Source organism: Gastrolobium bilobum, unplaced genomic scaffold (assembly GCF_033153095.1).
Source record: "Gastrolobium bilobum isolate Gb01-03AN ecotype WA unplaced genomic scaffold, APGP_CSIRO_Gbil_v1 utg29204, whole genome shotgun sequence".
Lineage (NCBI taxonomy): Eukaryota > Viridiplantae > Streptophyta > Magnoliopsida > Fabales > Fabaceae > Gastrolobium > Gastrolobium bilobum.
Genome location: NW_026895370.1, coordinates 7667 through 25213, shown reverse-complemented (window position 1 = coordinate 25213; position 17547 = coordinate 7667). Strand labels below are relative to the sequence as shown.

The 17547-nt window shown below is 38.7% G+C and overlaps 1 protein-coding gene across 2 annotated transcripts; it reads right to left on the bottom strand.

Moving 5' to 3' along the window:
- Positions 1–1399: 1399 nt before the first annotated feature.
- LOC133307609 (uncharacterized) lies at positions 1400–17117 on the bottom strand. Of its 2 annotated transcripts, none has more exons than XM_061508152.1 (4): positions 16613–17117; positions 16262–16457; positions 15409–15540; positions 1400–1776 (listed from the first exon to the last, which is right to left on the bottom strand). In XM_061508152.1, the coding sequence occupies exons 1-4, from the start codon at positions 16873–16875 to the stop codon at positions 1654–1656; spliced, it is 714 nt and encodes a 237-aa protein (XP_061364136.1). In that variant the 5' UTR covers positions 16876–17117; the 3' UTR covers positions 1400–1653. The 2 variants fall into 2 exon arrangements, with proteins under 2 accessions (XP_061364136.1, XP_061364141.1); XM_061508157.1 differs by having other exon boundaries at positions 16262–16422.
- Positions 17118–17547: the final 430 nt, after the last annotated feature.

Sequence of the window (17547 nt, the reverse complement as noted above, 5' to 3'; positions counted from 1 at the left end):
AAACAAAACCAATTAAGATGACGTTGGACTTGAGATGAAGAGTGTAATGGACAACGATGGAGGAGCATAGGTGCAAATTTTGAACCGTCACAAATTGAGTATTCATGATAAGAAAATAAAAGTAGAAGGCGATGGCTTTCATATTAGGACGATGATATTTTAATTTCCGTCCACTCTCGTACACGTTCTTATCTTAAAGCGTTTTTGCGGCCGCTTTTTTGCAGTGAACAGAATAAAGGATTGTATGTGTGCCTTTATAACTTAATCCAAGAGAGACAGCTAAAGTCCAAGCCAATATTACCAAGGATCTTAGCTTCTTTGGTCAATTTTAGTTTTATAGTTGCTTGCTGCTACAAAAGAACATCGCCAACTTGATACATTATTACAACAACGTCGGCACAATGTATGATTTGGAATATTTAGGTTGTATACTTGTTCGGTATTTTTCTTTTATTTTTTTCCATAGTATAATAATGAATAGCAACATAAATTGGAGAATAAAATATGTCCGTTAAGTGTGCAAAATAATAATGGCAAACCTGTTGGCATAAAGCACAAAATTTGCAATCTGCAATCTGCAATCTCTCTCTCTCTCTCTCTCTCTAATAATAACCTTTGCTCCCCATTACTTGGATTTCTCTAATAATCCTAAACAAGTCAGAAGCAACAGAACAGCAATTCACGCCCACAGTGGACTTTTTTATGTAGCATTTTTTCTTTATTATTATATCTATATTTATTCGTTTATTCGCAAAAAGATGACTCAAGTGGTAAATAATCTTATACTCAATAGCTGAATGATCAGTGTAACATCAATGGTTTAAACTCCAAAATATATATAAAGAAAGATAGCACAATACTCCAATTGATGATTAAAAAACTTTTAAGACTAAAAAAATTCACCTTCATTTTTTATGGGTAACATTATATTCACCTTTAAGCTTGTTAAAAATCAGACTGAACATTTAAGCATAATCTACACATGCAAACAAATAACACTAAGGCTTTATGTGACCAAAGGGGTTGTAAGCTGTAACCTAATCCACACTAAGATCATCCTTGCTCTGACAGGCTAACAGCTCAGTTCAGAGTATGGCTATCGAATCACTGCCATTTGAGTCCGATCCATAGCAATGCACGCTGCTAGTTACAGTGCAATCTCTAACCCATAACTAACAAGCCAAGAGTCATGGGTAATGTCGTAATGAGTACGAAAACTCATTTCCAGAAGCAGAATTTCCATGCAACTATTAGTTACACACCTCTAATATTGAACATTAAGAAAATTTGTACAGGTAAAACCAAGGAATGAAAATGGCGTCTACACTAACTTCCTCTAGGAGATTTGAAGTGAAAATTTTGCACTCCTTTTCCATTATGACCTATACCAAATGCCTCTTGGGATTCACCTCATTCATTAGTGATAGTACAGGTATGATCTTTACAAAGATAAACAGGAACTGGTCACTTAAAATACAAAAATAACTTCGGATTGGGGGGGAAAAGAAAGACTCGATCAATAGCCTTTAAATTACAATAACCAAAAGACAATCAGCATTGAGTGGCGAGCAATCAAAAAACCACCCAATTTATGCTGAAACTGTAAATTAAATTCATGTTGAGTTTCAAGTAAAGGTGAAGTACAGAACAAATTCATGTCCTTTCCCCATATGAGTTTTCAAGGACCGGCACTTCCGGTCCATATATTACACAACAACGTTCATTAAATGAACCAACCATCCTAGATGCTACCTCCTTAAAGAACACTGATGCAATCTGAACCAGAAAATCACAGTAAAAAAAAAATATTTGATTAGTCCTCAACAGAAAAATGCAAATTATAACCACAAATAAATTTAAAAATCAATGCATAAATCAGACAAAGAACCCAACCCATAATAAAATATATAATAGAAAAGCGCTTGTCATGAACCAACTCTCACAAGAGCTTAAGTTGTTGGGTGAAAACACATTAATGGTTTTATTTATTATATGTCAAACATGCCCCCTCACACAAAAGCTCTTTAGGCTTGAATCATGGACAAAGCATAGATCTACCTACCTTGTGTTCAAATTCAACTTTTTATTTAGAATAATGGAGATGGTAAGAGTTGAACTCTAGACCACTTAATCATGGAAACTTTGATATCATGTCATGAACTAACTCTCCCAAAAACTTAAGCTATTAGTGTTTGGTAAGGACACATGTATGATTTTATATTACATGTCTAACACCTTTGTAAATACTTCTAATATCTAACAGCACCAAGAATCCACAAAACTATCAAAGCAATTAAATTTATAATAGAGACCATATAATATAAAGTAAACAAAATTACGTATCCAAGTGCTCTAGTAATTTATCTTTGAAAACAACTCAGCTCTGTTTCTTAAAAAAAGAAAGAAAATATTAAAGCAGGAATACGAATATCCAACTCTACTTAACCATGATCGGTCAGCAAATAATTCATGCTAACACTTCAGTTAATAGAAGTTAATACATCAGAACAAGGAATATAGTAGTTGATATACCCATCAAGAGGAATAAAGAGCAGAAAAGAACAAAGGGGCCACATATTTAGGAAGGTTAAACATAAGGCATTGACCTTTTCAAAATGAACTAAGATCTCAGGTCGATTCATAAGTGGAATCAAGATGGAAAAGTAACTAAACAATAAAAAAGTTATTGAAGAATTAAAGAATTGTATCCTGACCATTTACCCGAAAGGACTGACGAGGAATCAAGGATATAACTCCATAATAGATATCATGAAGTAATAATTACAAGCAGGAAGAGAAAATATGCCTGATGACTAAACAGCAGGTAGATTATTTCTTATGCAGTGAACAGTTTGACTATTTGGACCATGTGCAACCATTTAGCATGTTTAGACAAAAAAGTCCACATAACGAATGTAAAATTATTGAAATCTTGACTCTTGACATGTTGAGACCAATTTAGAAGTAACATAAGCAGCCTAAGCAAAACCTAAGAGTTATCTTCCAAATCAACTTCATTGCATTAACTTTAAAATCCTAAACTTTACCTCATTTTTCTGCATCATATACTAAACACATTAACCGTACCAAAATGGATTGAGTTTTGTCTTCTATACTTGATAAAACATAGCAGTGGCAGAGACTGTATGTTTGATAGATAAACAATGGGAAAAAGTATTAGTTATGAATTCTGTGTTTAAACTGGAGAAAACAGAACACTGAGAAACACTGTATTATTGGTGAAGATAATAATAATAAATATAGGTGTGGCGTATCACCTTGCCGTTGTCAGTTTTAAGCAAATTATTAAACCCCTAAGGAAGTTCAAAGCTCCCTGAAAAGTCAAGTCTTTCTTAGGCTGCAGTGCTTGTGTGGTGCTTTGTTCATAATCGAATGCTCAACTGTTTTTACTATCACATTGTTCAGCCTTTTTGGGGAATGGTGGGAGTGCCCTAGGTACTCACAAAATTTTGGTGGTTAAAATGTACAAAACCGCCTCCAACTATGGGTTATTAAAAAAAATAAAAAAACTTTATGGTTTAAAACTCACTAATCCAACTACTAACACATTCAGAAACGGGTACATAAATTATTTTTTATCTAAAGAATTTTGTATTTCTTTGTATTGATTTGAATAAATTACATAAGGAGTATTTATACCAGAAAGAATCGCTAAGAATGACTCAGCGATGACTAATCAATCCTAATCAATCCTAATTAATAGGAAATAAAAACGGAAATATTTGAATCTTGATTTCCTACACTCCCCCTCAAGTTGGGAGATAAATGTTGATCATTCTCAACTTGCCAATCAAGTCCTCGAATGCTGGACAATGTAGGCCTTTTGTAAGGATATCTGCAGTCTGCTCTTTGGTAGGAACATACATCATACGCACACTTCCATCATCTAATTTTTCTTTGATGAAGTGGCGATCAACTTCCACGTGCTTTGTTCGATCATGATGCACAGGATCTTGAGCAATGCTGACAGCTGCCTTGTTGTCACAATATAGTTTTATTGGTAGGGAATATGAAATCTTCAACTCTTGAAGAAGTCTTCTCAACCAGATTCCTTCACAAACTCCATGAGCTAAAGCTCAAGATTCTGCTTCAGCACTACTTCTTGCAACCACCGTTTGTTTTTTGCTTCTCCAAGTAACAAGATTTCCCCACACATAGGTGCAATAGCCTGAGGTAGATCTCCTGTCTACTGATGAGCCTGCCCAATTTGCATCAGTGTAGATTTCAATCGTCCTTTTATACCCCTTTTTAAAGAATAATCCTCTTCCTGGAGTGTTCTTGAGGTATCTGAGCACCCTATAGACTGCACTAAGATGCTTCTCCTTGGGTGAGTGCATGAATTGACTAATCATACTCACCGCAAAGGCAATGTCAGGACGCGTGTGAGATAAGTAAATTAGTTTGCCAACCAATCTCTGATATTGTTCTTTATCCACTTCATTCCCATCTTCAATACCTAACTTGGTATTAGGTTCCACAGGTGTCTCAGCAGGCTTACACCCTAACATTCCAGTTTCCAACAAAAGATCTAGAACATATTTCTTTTGTGTGAGAGTGATGCCTGTTTTGCTCCTAACAACTTCCATACCAAGGAAATATTTGAGAGTGCCAAGATCCTTTAATTCAAACTGAGCTGCTAGATACTTCTTCAAGGAGTTCAATTCTTCAATATCGTCACCTGTAAGAATTATGTCATATACGTACACAATAAGAATAGCAATTTTACCATCCTTAGAGTGTTTGTGGAAGAGAGTGTGATCAGTCTGTGCTTGAATGAAGCCTCTTCTTTTGACAGCTTGTGTGAATTTGTCAAACCATTCTCTAGGAGACTGTTTCAACCCATATAGAGACTTTTTTAGTTTACACACTGATCCATTTCCCTTTTCAAAACCAGGTGGAGGATCCATATAGACTTTTTCATGTAAGTCACTATTTAGGAATGCATTCTTCACATCCAACTGTTGCAAAGGCCAATCTAGGTTGGCAGCAAGTGATAAGAGAATTCGAATGGTATTGACTTTAGTAACTGGAGCAAAAGTCTCATGCTAATCTTATCCCATGAGTCTGTAAGAACCCCTTTGCAACCAATCTTGCCTTGTATCTGTTGATGCTATCATCTGCATTAAATTTTATTGTAAACACCCATTTGCATCTTACTGCCTGTTTTCCCTTTGGTAGGGTCACTATCTCCCAAGTTCCATTTCTTTCTAAAACATTCATTTCTTCAAAGACAGCATCCCTCCATTTTTTATCATCGAGAGCCTCATGTATATTTCTCGGTATCTTTGTACTATCCAACATAGTATTGAAAGCACGGAACCCTGGGGACAACTTTTCATATGAAATATGATTAGAAATAGGATGAGTAGTACAAGATCGAGTACCTTTTCTGAGAGCAATAAGCAAGTGTAGATCATTTTTATCATGGCACTCAAGTGTTGGGGTGCTGGAACTAGAACATGGTTCAGAATCCTAGCAATGTAGAGGCTCTGGGTTATTTACACTTTGAGGAGGCTTTCGCCTGCTATAAACTTGTCCCCACTTTGAGGAGGCTCCGGATGGTGAGGATTCTGTAGCTCCCCCTATTTCCAATAGTAGAGGTAATACTGTGGCATCAGTAGGTTCCCATGACTGATCTTCATCTGCTCCTATAGACTCCCCCTGAAGAGAAGTCAAGGGAAAGAAATGTTGAGTCTCAGAAAAGGTGACATCCATAGAGACAAAGACTTTACGAAGAGAGGGAGAATAACACTTATAGCCACGTTGAGTAGGAGAATAACCAACAAAGACACACCAGAGAGACTTAGGATCAAGCTTAGACCGTTGATGAGAGGGAATATGGACAAATACAACACAACCAAATAACTTGAGAGGTAGGGAGGAGACGCCTCGGAAGGAAGGGAAGGTGCGGAAAAAACTAGAAAGAGGAGACTGAAATTTGAGAATGCGAGATGGCATTCGATTGATCAAATACGAGGCAGTGAGAACGGCTTCCCCCCAAAGGTATTTAGGAACACTTATAGTGAACATAAGAGCCCGAGCAACTTCAAGGAGATGTCGGTTTTTTCTTTCCGCAACTCCGTTTTGTTGGGGTGTGTCAGGACACGAGCTTTGGAGAAGGATGCCATGTTGGGAAAGATATTCTCCAAGAATAGAGTTAAAATACTCTTTGCCATTATCTGTACGCAGAATTTGTATAGCAACTTGGAATTGGATTTGAACCATGGCATGAAATTTTTTAAAACTGGATGCAGCATCTGACTTGTCCTTTAGAAGGTATACCCAACAAACTCGGGAATGGTCATCAATGAAGGTAATGAACCATCGAGCAACTGAAATATTCTTTACACGGGCTGGACCCCATATGTCACTATGAATTAAAGAAAATGGGGAAGAATCATGATGAACTTTAGAAGGATAATGAACACGAGTATGCTTGGCAAGTTGACAAATATTACAAGAAAACAAACTAGGACTTTTATTAATAAATATGTTTGGTAACAACTTCTGAAGATAATTAAAATTTGGATGGCCTAGCCTACGATGCCACAGCATAACATCATTACATGAATCAAAAGGAAACATAGAGTCTTTTTCCACAAAAACAGCTTCATGAGTCACATCCTCAAAGTAGTAAAGTCCACCATCCTCTCTAGCACTGCCAATCATCCTCTCCGAGTCCTGTTCCTAAAACACAACCATGAGGAAAGAATTTAGCAAAACAATGCAACTCAGAAGTCAGCTTGCTTATGGAAATGAGATTACAAGCCAGAGAAGAAACATAAAGAACTGATGTTAAATTAATCCGCTCAGAAAGTTTAATGGTTCTGTGTCCTGCAATCTGAGATAAACTGCCATCGGCGATCTTGACCCGAGAGGGTTCAGAGTATGGAGTATATGAACAGAACAAGCTCGGATTACCTGTCATATGGTCAGACGCTCCAGAATCAAAGATCCAATGATTTTGACTATCAACATGGAAAGTTGTACCTTGCTGGGCCACATTACTAGTGGCCTTAGGAGGTTAAGTCAGAAGTCTCTGAAGTTGTTCAAACTGAGTTTTGCTAAGAAAGACACCATCAGAGTCAGAGGATGCACGAGGCTCATCAACCTTGTCATCAGTAGAGACCTGATATGCACGACCTTTATTCTGTCCATTTGGCTTCCAATTTGCAGGTTTCCCGTGGATTTCCCAACATTTCTCACGGGTATGACCAATTTTATTGCAGTGGGTGCACCATGGACGACCATCCCGTTTTGATTCTCCAGAGAAAAGGTCAATGGTACGTTTGGCAGCCAATGCAGACATATCATCAGACTTATCAATTGACTCATTTTCTCCTAGCATAACTCTTTGTCTACTTGCTTCTCTACGAACTTCAGCAAAGGCATTAGCAAGTGAATTCGACCACGAACCTCATCAAGATCTCGGTTGAGGCCAGCAAGGAAATCATAAAGTTGTTCCTTCTCCAAGTGTTTTTTAAACTGGGTATTCGCTTTCAATCCTTTAAGATCGGATGCATAATAAAGATCCAGTTCCTGCCATAAATTTGTTAGTGCAGTAAAATATTCAGTAATAGTCATACCCCTTTGACGAAAGTCTCTCAACTAGAGGTATTCTCCAGATCTGAATAATTTTGTTGAACAGCATCCCAAATCTCCTTGGCAGTATCGAAGAACAAATAGGTTTGGCCCATATGTGGTTCCATGGAATTAGTCAGCCATGCCATTACCAAGGAATTATTAATCTCCCAATTTTCATAATCAGGAGAATCCTCAGCATGTTTCTTAATTTTTCCCTCAGGATAACCCATCTTACCTTTTGCCCGGATCACCAACTTAACAGATTGAAACCATTGCAGAAAATTTTTACCGTTCAACCGGTGACTAGTAATCTGCATACTTAAGTTGTCTCCGGAGGACTAAGTATTGGGAACAGATGAGGAACATGAAGGAAGAGAGGATTTGACCGTGGATGAAAAAATCAAGTTTTTATTTTTTCATATCTAACCTCTGGAACAGGAAGGGAGACGCCGGCGAGAGGTTCTGTGCAAGTCGCGGCGGAAAAATACGCTGGGGAGGTGGCGCGTGGAGCTCACGCGCCGGAGGCTGGCTGTGCGTGTGCAGCGGCTGACGGTGATGGGTCCAGTGGCGTTCCACTCGTCGAAGCCTTCTGAGTCGAATGCTCACTTCACTTTCTTGATTGGAGGTCTGTAGATAAGGTTTCTGGGGTTGGACAGAATTGAGGAGGTGTTTTCGATGATGTTTGGATGGTATTTCAGCCTTGAAGATGGCTGATTTAGGGTAGAAACGAACCTGCTCTTGATACCATAAAGAATTTTGTATTTCTTTGTATTGAATTGAATAAATGACATAAGGAGTATTTAGACAAGAAGGAATCGTGAAGAATGACTCAGGGATGACTAATCAATCAATCATAATCAATCCTAATTAATAGGAAATAAAAACGAAAATATTTGAATCCTGATTTCCTACATTATCCTTTCTATCCAAAAAATAACGAAAAACCAAACAAAAAAAACTTCAACCCAGAAACTCAACCACCATCTTCAACCTAATCTCACCTTGAAATCATCAGCCTAGAAAACATTACAACCTCTCAAAAGTCAAAACATCTATGAAGCAATAATCACAGAAACCCAAAAATCCTCACAACCGCAAAGCCCCATCACAAATTTCGAATCCCCACCAAACCTTCATCTCAGCTACCAGAAACCCCTTTGAATTAACCACCACATCAGAACCCTTCAACTCCAAACCACAGCCATCAGCCTCAGCCAAGCCATGAATCCATCATCTTAGACTCGCACAGCCAACTTAAATGCCCAAATCAACCCACAAGCTCCAGCAGCACCTGTTACCACTGTCCCACAACCTCTGCAAACCACTAAAACCCAGACACCCCAAACCTATCCTACCAAACACGGATCTTTACAGAAATCAATCCAAGGGACTCATATTCATGGTTCTCAAACATGAGGCGAAGAGTGGATCAAGATGAGAGTAGAAGAGCTCAGGCTGGAATGTGGGATTGTGATGCAGATTGCTAGAAAATAATGGAGGAAGCCAAGGCAACCAGTCAAATAAAAGATAGTGAATTGTTTGATCAATTGCATAATTGAATGTAAATGTTAATTCAGGTTACGAGGTGGGGATTATAAAGGTGTTGGCGTCTCTTTACTGCAATATTTTCTCAATTATTTTCTCAGCCATTAATCTTTATTCTTGAACTTAAACAGAAATTGGAAACTATTTTTACAATCTTTAGTTGTTCTTGTCTTTCACAAATCACAACCATTTTCAATATGAAATTTATTGATCCGATAAGAAAGGAATAGTTATAATAAATTCGGTGCCTCAATTCTCGTGGAGACGAAACTCTACTTACCCTTTTATTACTTGGAACGATCGGTACATTTGCCGATTTCGCAACAAGTTTTTGGCGCCGTTGCTGGGAATTGAATACGCCAAGTTCATTAATAACTTTTGATTTTCTTGATTGGATTTTGTGTTACTAATCTGTTTGCTTTAGTTTATGCGTGGTGCAGTTGATTCTAAAAATTTGATCTACGATCCAGAGATAGAAAGGACTGCAAGGAGATTAAGACAACTTACTAAGCAGAGGAAGCAAGCAGAAACTTCTACTTCGCAATCTGAAGTAGAAACAGAGATGACAGCTCCAAATCCACCACCGGAAGAAGAGTTGATGGAGTCAATCTTGGCTCCACTGTTTACAAGGCAAAACTCCAGCATTGTCAGGCCACCGATTGATGCCAACAACTACGACATCCATCCATCACTGATCACTCTGGTGGAGAAATATCCATTTGGTGGGGAAGACTATGAAGATCTCCATGACTTCATGGACAGATTTTTAAGAATCTGTGATACAACCAAGCACCACAGAGTATCAGATGATGCAATCAGACTCCGGTATTCCCGTTTGCTGTGACCGGGAAAACTCTCAGATGGTTGGATCGACAAGCTCCCAACAGAATCAAAACATGGGATGAGTTGACAGCTAAATTCTTTGTTGAGCACTTTTCTATGGAAAAGAATAACAAGTTGGTAAATGAGATCACCAACTTCACCCAACAATCCGGAGAGAATCTGTGTGCTGCCTGGGCCAAATAGTTTGCAAGAAGGATTAATGAGTTGAGGTTAATGAGTCCTTTCCTGATGAGCAAGTGATGGCAGTGATTATGAGTCCATGGTTTGCAAACTTTGCAAACTACAAAGCTGTTGGATTAATGCCTAATGATTTTACTTGGCAGCAGAAAAAGAAATTCTTTCATGATGCAAAGAGGTATCACTGGGATAACCCTTTCCTTTATTTTCAATGTGATGATGGTGTTATTCGTAGGTGTGTTGCTGAATTCGAAGTGCCGATATTCTGTGGCATTGTCATGCATCTGACTATGGAGGACATTTGGAGGCAACAGAACTGCACAGAAGGTGCTGCAAAGTGGATATTATTGGCCTACAATCTTCAAGGATGCACGAGAGTTTGTGGAGAAATGTGATAAGTGCCAAAGGACAGGAAACATATCCCGTAAAGATGAGATGCCCCTCAACTGCATATTGGAGGTGGAACTGTTTGATGTTTGGGGAATTGACTTTATGGGACCATTCCCTAAGTCATATTCTAATCAATACATCTTAGTTGTTGTAGACTACGTGTCCAAGTGGGTAGAAGCAATTGCTTTGCCTACTAATGATGCAAAGGTGATAGTTTCTTTCTTACGGAAGAATATATTCACCCGCTTTGGAGTTCCTCGAGCAATCATCAATGATGGTGGCACTCACTTCTGCAATAAGCAGTTTGAAAGCTTGCTTACAAAGTATGGCGTCACTCACAAGGTGGCTACACCATACCATCCTCAGACCAGTGGACAAGTAGAGATTTCAAATAGAGAGATGAAGAGGATTCTGGAGCAGACTGTGGGCAACTCAAGGAAGGATTGGGCTAAGAAACTAGATGATGCACTCTGGGCATACAGGACTGCTTTCAAAACACCAATAGGTATGTCACCATTCCAACTGGTGTATGGTAATGTTGAGATATATAGTCCCACATTGGTTGTATGTGCAACTAATGTGGAGTTTATAAAGTCTTGGGCACTTCCACCCTTTGAGCTAGCTTTTGGGGTGGTGTATCCCAAGGTTCTTTACATGGTATCAGAGCCTCGCCGTCCCCCACTTTCTCTTGTAGTGTTTCTTAGCACAGGTAGGCTGGGCCTGTTGCATTGTCCACTCTTCAAGCCCAATGGGCTCTCGTGTGAGGGGGCGTGTTGAGATATATAGTCCCACATTGGTTGTATGTGCAACTAATGTGGAGTTTATAAGGTCTTGAGCACTCTCACCCTTTGAGCTAGCTTTTGGGGTGGTGTATCCCAAGGTTCTTTGCAGGTAAGTCTTGTCATCTTCCTGTAGAACTAGAACATAGAGCTTTGTGGGCTATTAAATTTTTGAATTTTGAACCATCAAGAGCTAATGATAAAAGATTACTGCAATTAAATGAGTTAGATGAGTTCAGGTTAGCAGCCTATGAGAATGCCAGAATTTACAAAGAGAAGACAAAGAAGTGGCATGACAAGAAGATTCAACCAAAAGAGTTTGAGCCAGGACAACAGGTATTACTATACAACTCTCGACTGAGGTTGTTTCCAGGTAAGCTCAAGTCTCGTTGGTCTGGTCCTTTTGTTGTTAAGAAAGTATTTCCATATGGTACAGTTGAGATTTTCCCTCTCAACACTGAAAGACCTTTCAAGGTCAATGGGTGTAGATTGAAGACATATCATGGAGAAGAAGTACATAGGGACACCGTTGCTGTTCCTTTACTTTCACCTGAGACTTAAAGAGTCTGCGTCAGGTTCGTGACGTTAAACAAGCTCTGGTTAGGAGGCAACCCAAAACTTTTCAGTTATTTTCTTATATTTCTGTTGAGTCTTTTAAGTTTTAGGAAATAGTTAGTTTTTTTTTAGTCAAGGAAAAACAGAGCACCGCGCAAATCGCGCGGAACATGGAGCGAAATGCGCGAATTTTCAGTGATACCCACTGTATCTTCACGCAAAATGCGTGGAACCTGGCGCAATCCGGGCCATTTGCCTTGAAAGCTTATGTTTCATCGCGCAAATTGCGCGGAATCTCGCGCAAACCGCGCGAAGGTGCGGTTACAAAAGTGAAAATATAAAAACCCCCTAACCCACTCATTTCAAATTTCCACAGTCGCGCCCCATATCTCAAACGCTCTCAACCGTTTCGTTTCCCCAATACCTTCTCCATAACCTTGGATTACACACATTGCATCCCAAGTTCTTGCAAATCAAAGGTAGAAACATTCTTGCCGCGATCTTGGGACAAATTAAATTCAAAGTTTATTCTTCAACTATATCTCATTCTTGCATCCATGGCTGGAGAGAAGGTAAGTCTCTAACCCTAATATTCACAGACACGTTGTTCTTTATCTTGGGTACAATTATAGTGAGATGCTTGTTTGGTTGTTGGTTAGTCTAAAGAACTCTTGAAGTTCTTCAACACTGCCCAGCCCGCGCAGATCGCGCGATATCTGGCGCAGATCGCGCTGGCTGGGTTTGCATAAACTTGTCCATTCCCCAGCCCGCGCGGATCGCGCGATGGCTGGCGCAGATCGCGCTGGCTGGGTTTGAATTACATGTTTCCCAACTCGCGCAAATCGCGCAGACTCTCGCGCCAGCTGGCTTTAATGATCTGTGTTTTATCAAGGCCAATTTATACACATGAAGTTGTCATCTTTATGCAAGGATTGCTATGAATTTGATAAAGTCTGGCCACATGTTGAATTCTCTGATTTGGATGAGCTATGAATTAAATCCTTGATCATTAACTAAATGCATGGAAATGATTTCTACATGATTCCGAATGATTGAAATTGAACCTTGTCTTGAATTTAAATCTGGGAATTGTCCTTGACTGATCATTGTAATTGAGAAATGTATTGATTCTATTTTGCAATATATTGGTCGGACTTTTCTGAGTTTCAGGGAAAACAGGTTAACAAGAAAGGCACCCAGGGTGGCCAAAAGAAGAACACAGCTGCATCTGGCAGCAAGAGGCCTAGGCACTATGCCTTTAATGAGAGTAGGTTCCTCTCATCGGAGTGCCAGCAAAGATATGAAAACTGGTACTGGCCTAAGAAAATCATTCCAGAAAGGAAGATTGATCTGGAGAACCTTCCTGAAGATTCTCCCATTCTGAAAGTGATAAGAATGAGAAAGTGGGAGAAGCTGGTCACTTTTGCTGAGCCCAGCCCGTGCACTATTTTGAAGGAATTTCTAGCAAATGTGAATAGGGAGGATGTGGATAAAACTAGGAAAAGTTGGGTGAGGGGCAAGGTGGTATCTTTTGAGCCCCGAGCCATCGAAGAGTTTCTTGAGACTTCCTTTGTATCTACTGCTGAATGTAGATTCATTCATCTCTTCGATAGGATGCAGCCCACTGATATAAAGAATGTCTATATGGAGGACATGCCTGAATTAGTTGATACTATCAGGCGAGGGATCACCTGTTTGTACACAGCTTGGAAGCCAAAGGCTGGTCTTGCCCACGTTCCTGAGAAAATGAAAAAAAATGATTTGACGGGTGAAGCAGCTTTTTGGCATCATTTTATTAATGTCACAGTCATTCCTTCCACAAACGTAACAGATGTAAATCTGGAGAGGGCACTATTGCTTTATGTGCTGATGAGGGATGGCAACCTTGATATTGCTAGGGTTCTATCTGATAGGATCTTTAAGGTCATACAGGATGGCAACAGCAAGAATAGGATTGCACACTCCTCCTTGATTATGCATTTGTGTATCAAGGCTGGAGTTAACATTCTACCAGAGGAGCCCAGAGATGTACCATTGGACAAGACCATGACACATAAAATCTATACAGAGATGGTCGAGGATGCTAGGTGGGATCAGATTGTTCGAGCTGCTGAGTTGCAGTCAGGAGAATTAGCTGCTAGGAGCCCTCGCCGAGCACCACGTGCTTCCTCCTCGGAGCCCCGGCCAGTTAAATTTTTTTTTTTCCAAATCACACGGAGAAACAGGGGGTAAAATACCAAATGGCGCGATTTGCGCCACTCACCGCGCAAATCGTGCGAGACTAAGCAACTTCAACTTCTTTCCTTCACTTCATTTTGGTGTTTCCTGCTATTAAACTGCATAAATTGAGTGAGAGAATGATTGAGAAGGAATAATCAATATTTCTTGCATATATGAACTTATTTTCACACATTTATGATTAATTTCTTGCTTCTTTTAACTTAGAGAGCACAATATGCTGGACGCATATCACCTATCCTACCAAACTCGGATCTTTACAGAAATCAATCCAAGGGACTCATATTCATGGTTCTCAAACATGAGGCAAAGAGTGGATCAAGATGAGAGTGGAAGAGCTCTGGCTGGAATGTGGGATTGTGATGCAGATTGCTAGAAAATAGTGGAGGAAGCCAAGGCAACTGGAGTGGCATCTTCACAGTCTTATCAGTGTTGACTGTGATGAAGTGGGTAGAGTTGCCAATAGTTTGAATATAAATGCGGGGGTAGATTGGAGGGGAAGTTATATCAAGATGCCAGTAATGCTACTCAGCAGCATCTGGTAAGCAAAAACACACATTTCTTACCAAACACATGTATCCACTGACTAGGCCATCACCGGATAGGGAAGGAAGGAGGTGGGCCTAAAGAGTTGTCACATACTATGATGCACGGACACTGACACGGGACACGACACGCCGACACATTAATTCTAAAAAAAGGCATATTTCGACACGTTGGGACAGGTTTTGATATTAAATAATATTTTTAATATATATAATATAATTTATATTTAATGATGTAACAGTCCATAATAAGTCATATAACCAATCAAATATTATAACATAAATATAAACAAAAATAATTTTTCGTACCTTGTTAATTTTTATGTCAAATTTCATAATAGAAAAAAATGATTTATGAATGATTTTTTTTTATTTTTAGTTAATAAAATAAAATTAAGATTAAAAAAAAAAAAAAAAACGTGTCCGAGCGTTGACCACGTGTCCGAAAAAGTTGACTGCGTGTCAGAAAAACATGTCGGAGCGTGTCGAAGAGTTGACCACGTGTCCCAAAATATTGACCGCGTGTCGGAGCGTGTCTGTGTCGGACACGTGTCCGACACGCAGAATTCAAAAAAAGTTGCGAGTCCGTTTTCGCTGGTCACATACATGTATCACATGCAGGGTTCAATGCAAGACAATAGAAAGTGAGGGAAGAAAACCAATTTCTCAAATAAGCATACAGAAACCGAAAAGGAAATTCAGGAGAACAGATTCAGATTGAAAGTTGATACCTGTCTGTAAAGTGGGGATTGAAACTTAAAATCCACCAAGAAATACAGATTGCAAGTTCCAGGAGCTGGGCCTGGACTGAATTCCCAAATGTTTATCAAATGATCAAACAGGGTACTCTGTGATACGGTGGTCTGGAAACACAAAACACATATAGTATAAGTACAACAGAGCACATTAGCAAGCGGTAGAAATGAAGAGTAAAGGTGTATAACCAATAATAAAATAACCGTGCTCATGATAACAACTATTTGGAGCAATGCACAGGTTTACAAGAACAGAATCTAAAACTCATATGCACTGCATTCAATCCTCAATTAGGAAGGATCAAAACCATAACAGCCGTCAAAATAGACAGAGACTCGAACATCAAAACAATCTATAGGGGATGGATGAGCTAAACTAGTTCTGCAAATCGACATGTCATATGCCAATGCTCATCTTAGAAAATGCAATGCAGCAACTTTTCAAACTAGAGTGATGAAATGTGCAATTAAGCCTATTTTAAACGCACTCCACTCAAACCCACCCCCACCCCCACCCCCACCCCAATCCCCAAAAGAAAAATTGTAAGAGATAAAGAGCACCTCTTACTTGCTTAGTACCCAATATAAGTCATCAATATTTCCAAAAAACAAGAATAGATGTTTTCACTAAAGACCAAAACTACTAGTCTTATGAATGAAATGGAAGTAATAGTTGTAGATAATATAATTATAAAATTTTTCCGTGAATATGCCTATAGGTCTCATCAATTTTGGAATTAAAGTCATCACCAAAAAAAACTGCTCGTAACAATCATTATGAATGCAACAAAAAAAGGTAACTATCTAGACTAGAGGAGGTTGAATAGACCTTTATAAGCTTTGGTCTATTCAACTCAACATGAGAAACATAACTTTCAACAAGAAATTTAAATCCAATCTCCAACTCAGCATCAAATGATCCATCTGGATAGTGTTTAAGTATCTCCGACCTTTGACACCATGGAACAAAACCATGATACAAGTCCACAGCTGCAACAACATCAAATAATTGCTCTTGAGAGTACCTAACAAGTAACAATCAAAACATTGAATCGGCTTACAACTACAAAATTGAAAACAATAATAAAGTAATATGATTACAAGGCCAAGGAAAAAAACACGATTCATACACTTATATTCGGCCATATTTCACACAATGCTTTAGATAGAATCATGTTACCCCAAAACGCGCTTCTCCTCATAAATTTTGGATAGAACACCCTCTCCATCATCTCCACATCCAAGAAACTGCCTCGTTTGAACAGAATTATTACACAAAGCTCCCACAAATGGCGAAGAAGAAGAAGAAGAACCAGTGCGGAAGCCAAAGGGGTAATGAAGCTGGCCATTGCAGTTCTTGCCAGACCTTATCAATTGTCTGAGATCACCTTTGCGCGATGCAAAGGATCGAAGTGCCCTTGAGGTGGACAAAAATGGCGGCATTGCCTAATAACGAGGGATGATACCTACAAATTGTGCAAAGCACCTTTTACAACCATGGAGGCCAAGCGTATGTAATTGTTACTCCGACGAATGAAATAACACGATAAGAATCTCAGAAATTGAAAAGAAAACAGGGAATTCAAATGCGAAACCCTAGGAAGAAGAAGAAAAAAAAAAAAGGACCCTGGGAAGGATCTTCAGATGAATGAAGCAAAATCGAGATACAAGTGTGATAAGCTTATTTGTGCGTATCAAGTTCAAGTGTAAGAAGGGAATTCAAAAAAGTTAATCTTATATAGTTCTATGTTCAAGATATTAATCAGTAACAACTTCAAATGTAACGATTCTTAACATGATACAATCTTTATGAGTGAATTTATATATGAATATATATTAGCAATTTTGCACTAGTGACACTGACACGGGACATGACCCGACATTAAACTTGATACTCTCACACTTTAATTTTAAAAAATATTAGATTTATGTTAGAACACGTTTTGATATTAAATAATATTTTTAATTTATATAGTATATATTATATTTAATATTCAATAATTTAACAAAAAAATGAAACAAAACTTATAATACTCATTAATTTTGCCAAGAAATATAAGAAGTAAATATTTACTATTATATTTTCAAATTGAAAATCTCTTATACTCTCCTGTG

Coding starts and splice junctions, on each gene's coding strand:
- LOC133307609 (XM_061508152.1), bottom strand. CDS start 16,875: ATGCCGCCATTTTTGTCCACCTCAAGGGCACTTCGATCCTTTGCATCG. Junction 16,458..16,612: donor GAGGAGAAGCGCGTTTTGGG/GTAACATGATTC, acceptor GTTACTTGTTAG/GTACTCTCAAGAGCAATTAT. Junction 15,541..16,261: donor ATAGACCAAAGCTTATAAAG/GTCTATTCAACC, acceptor TTGTGTTTCCAG/ACCACCGTATCACAGAGTAC.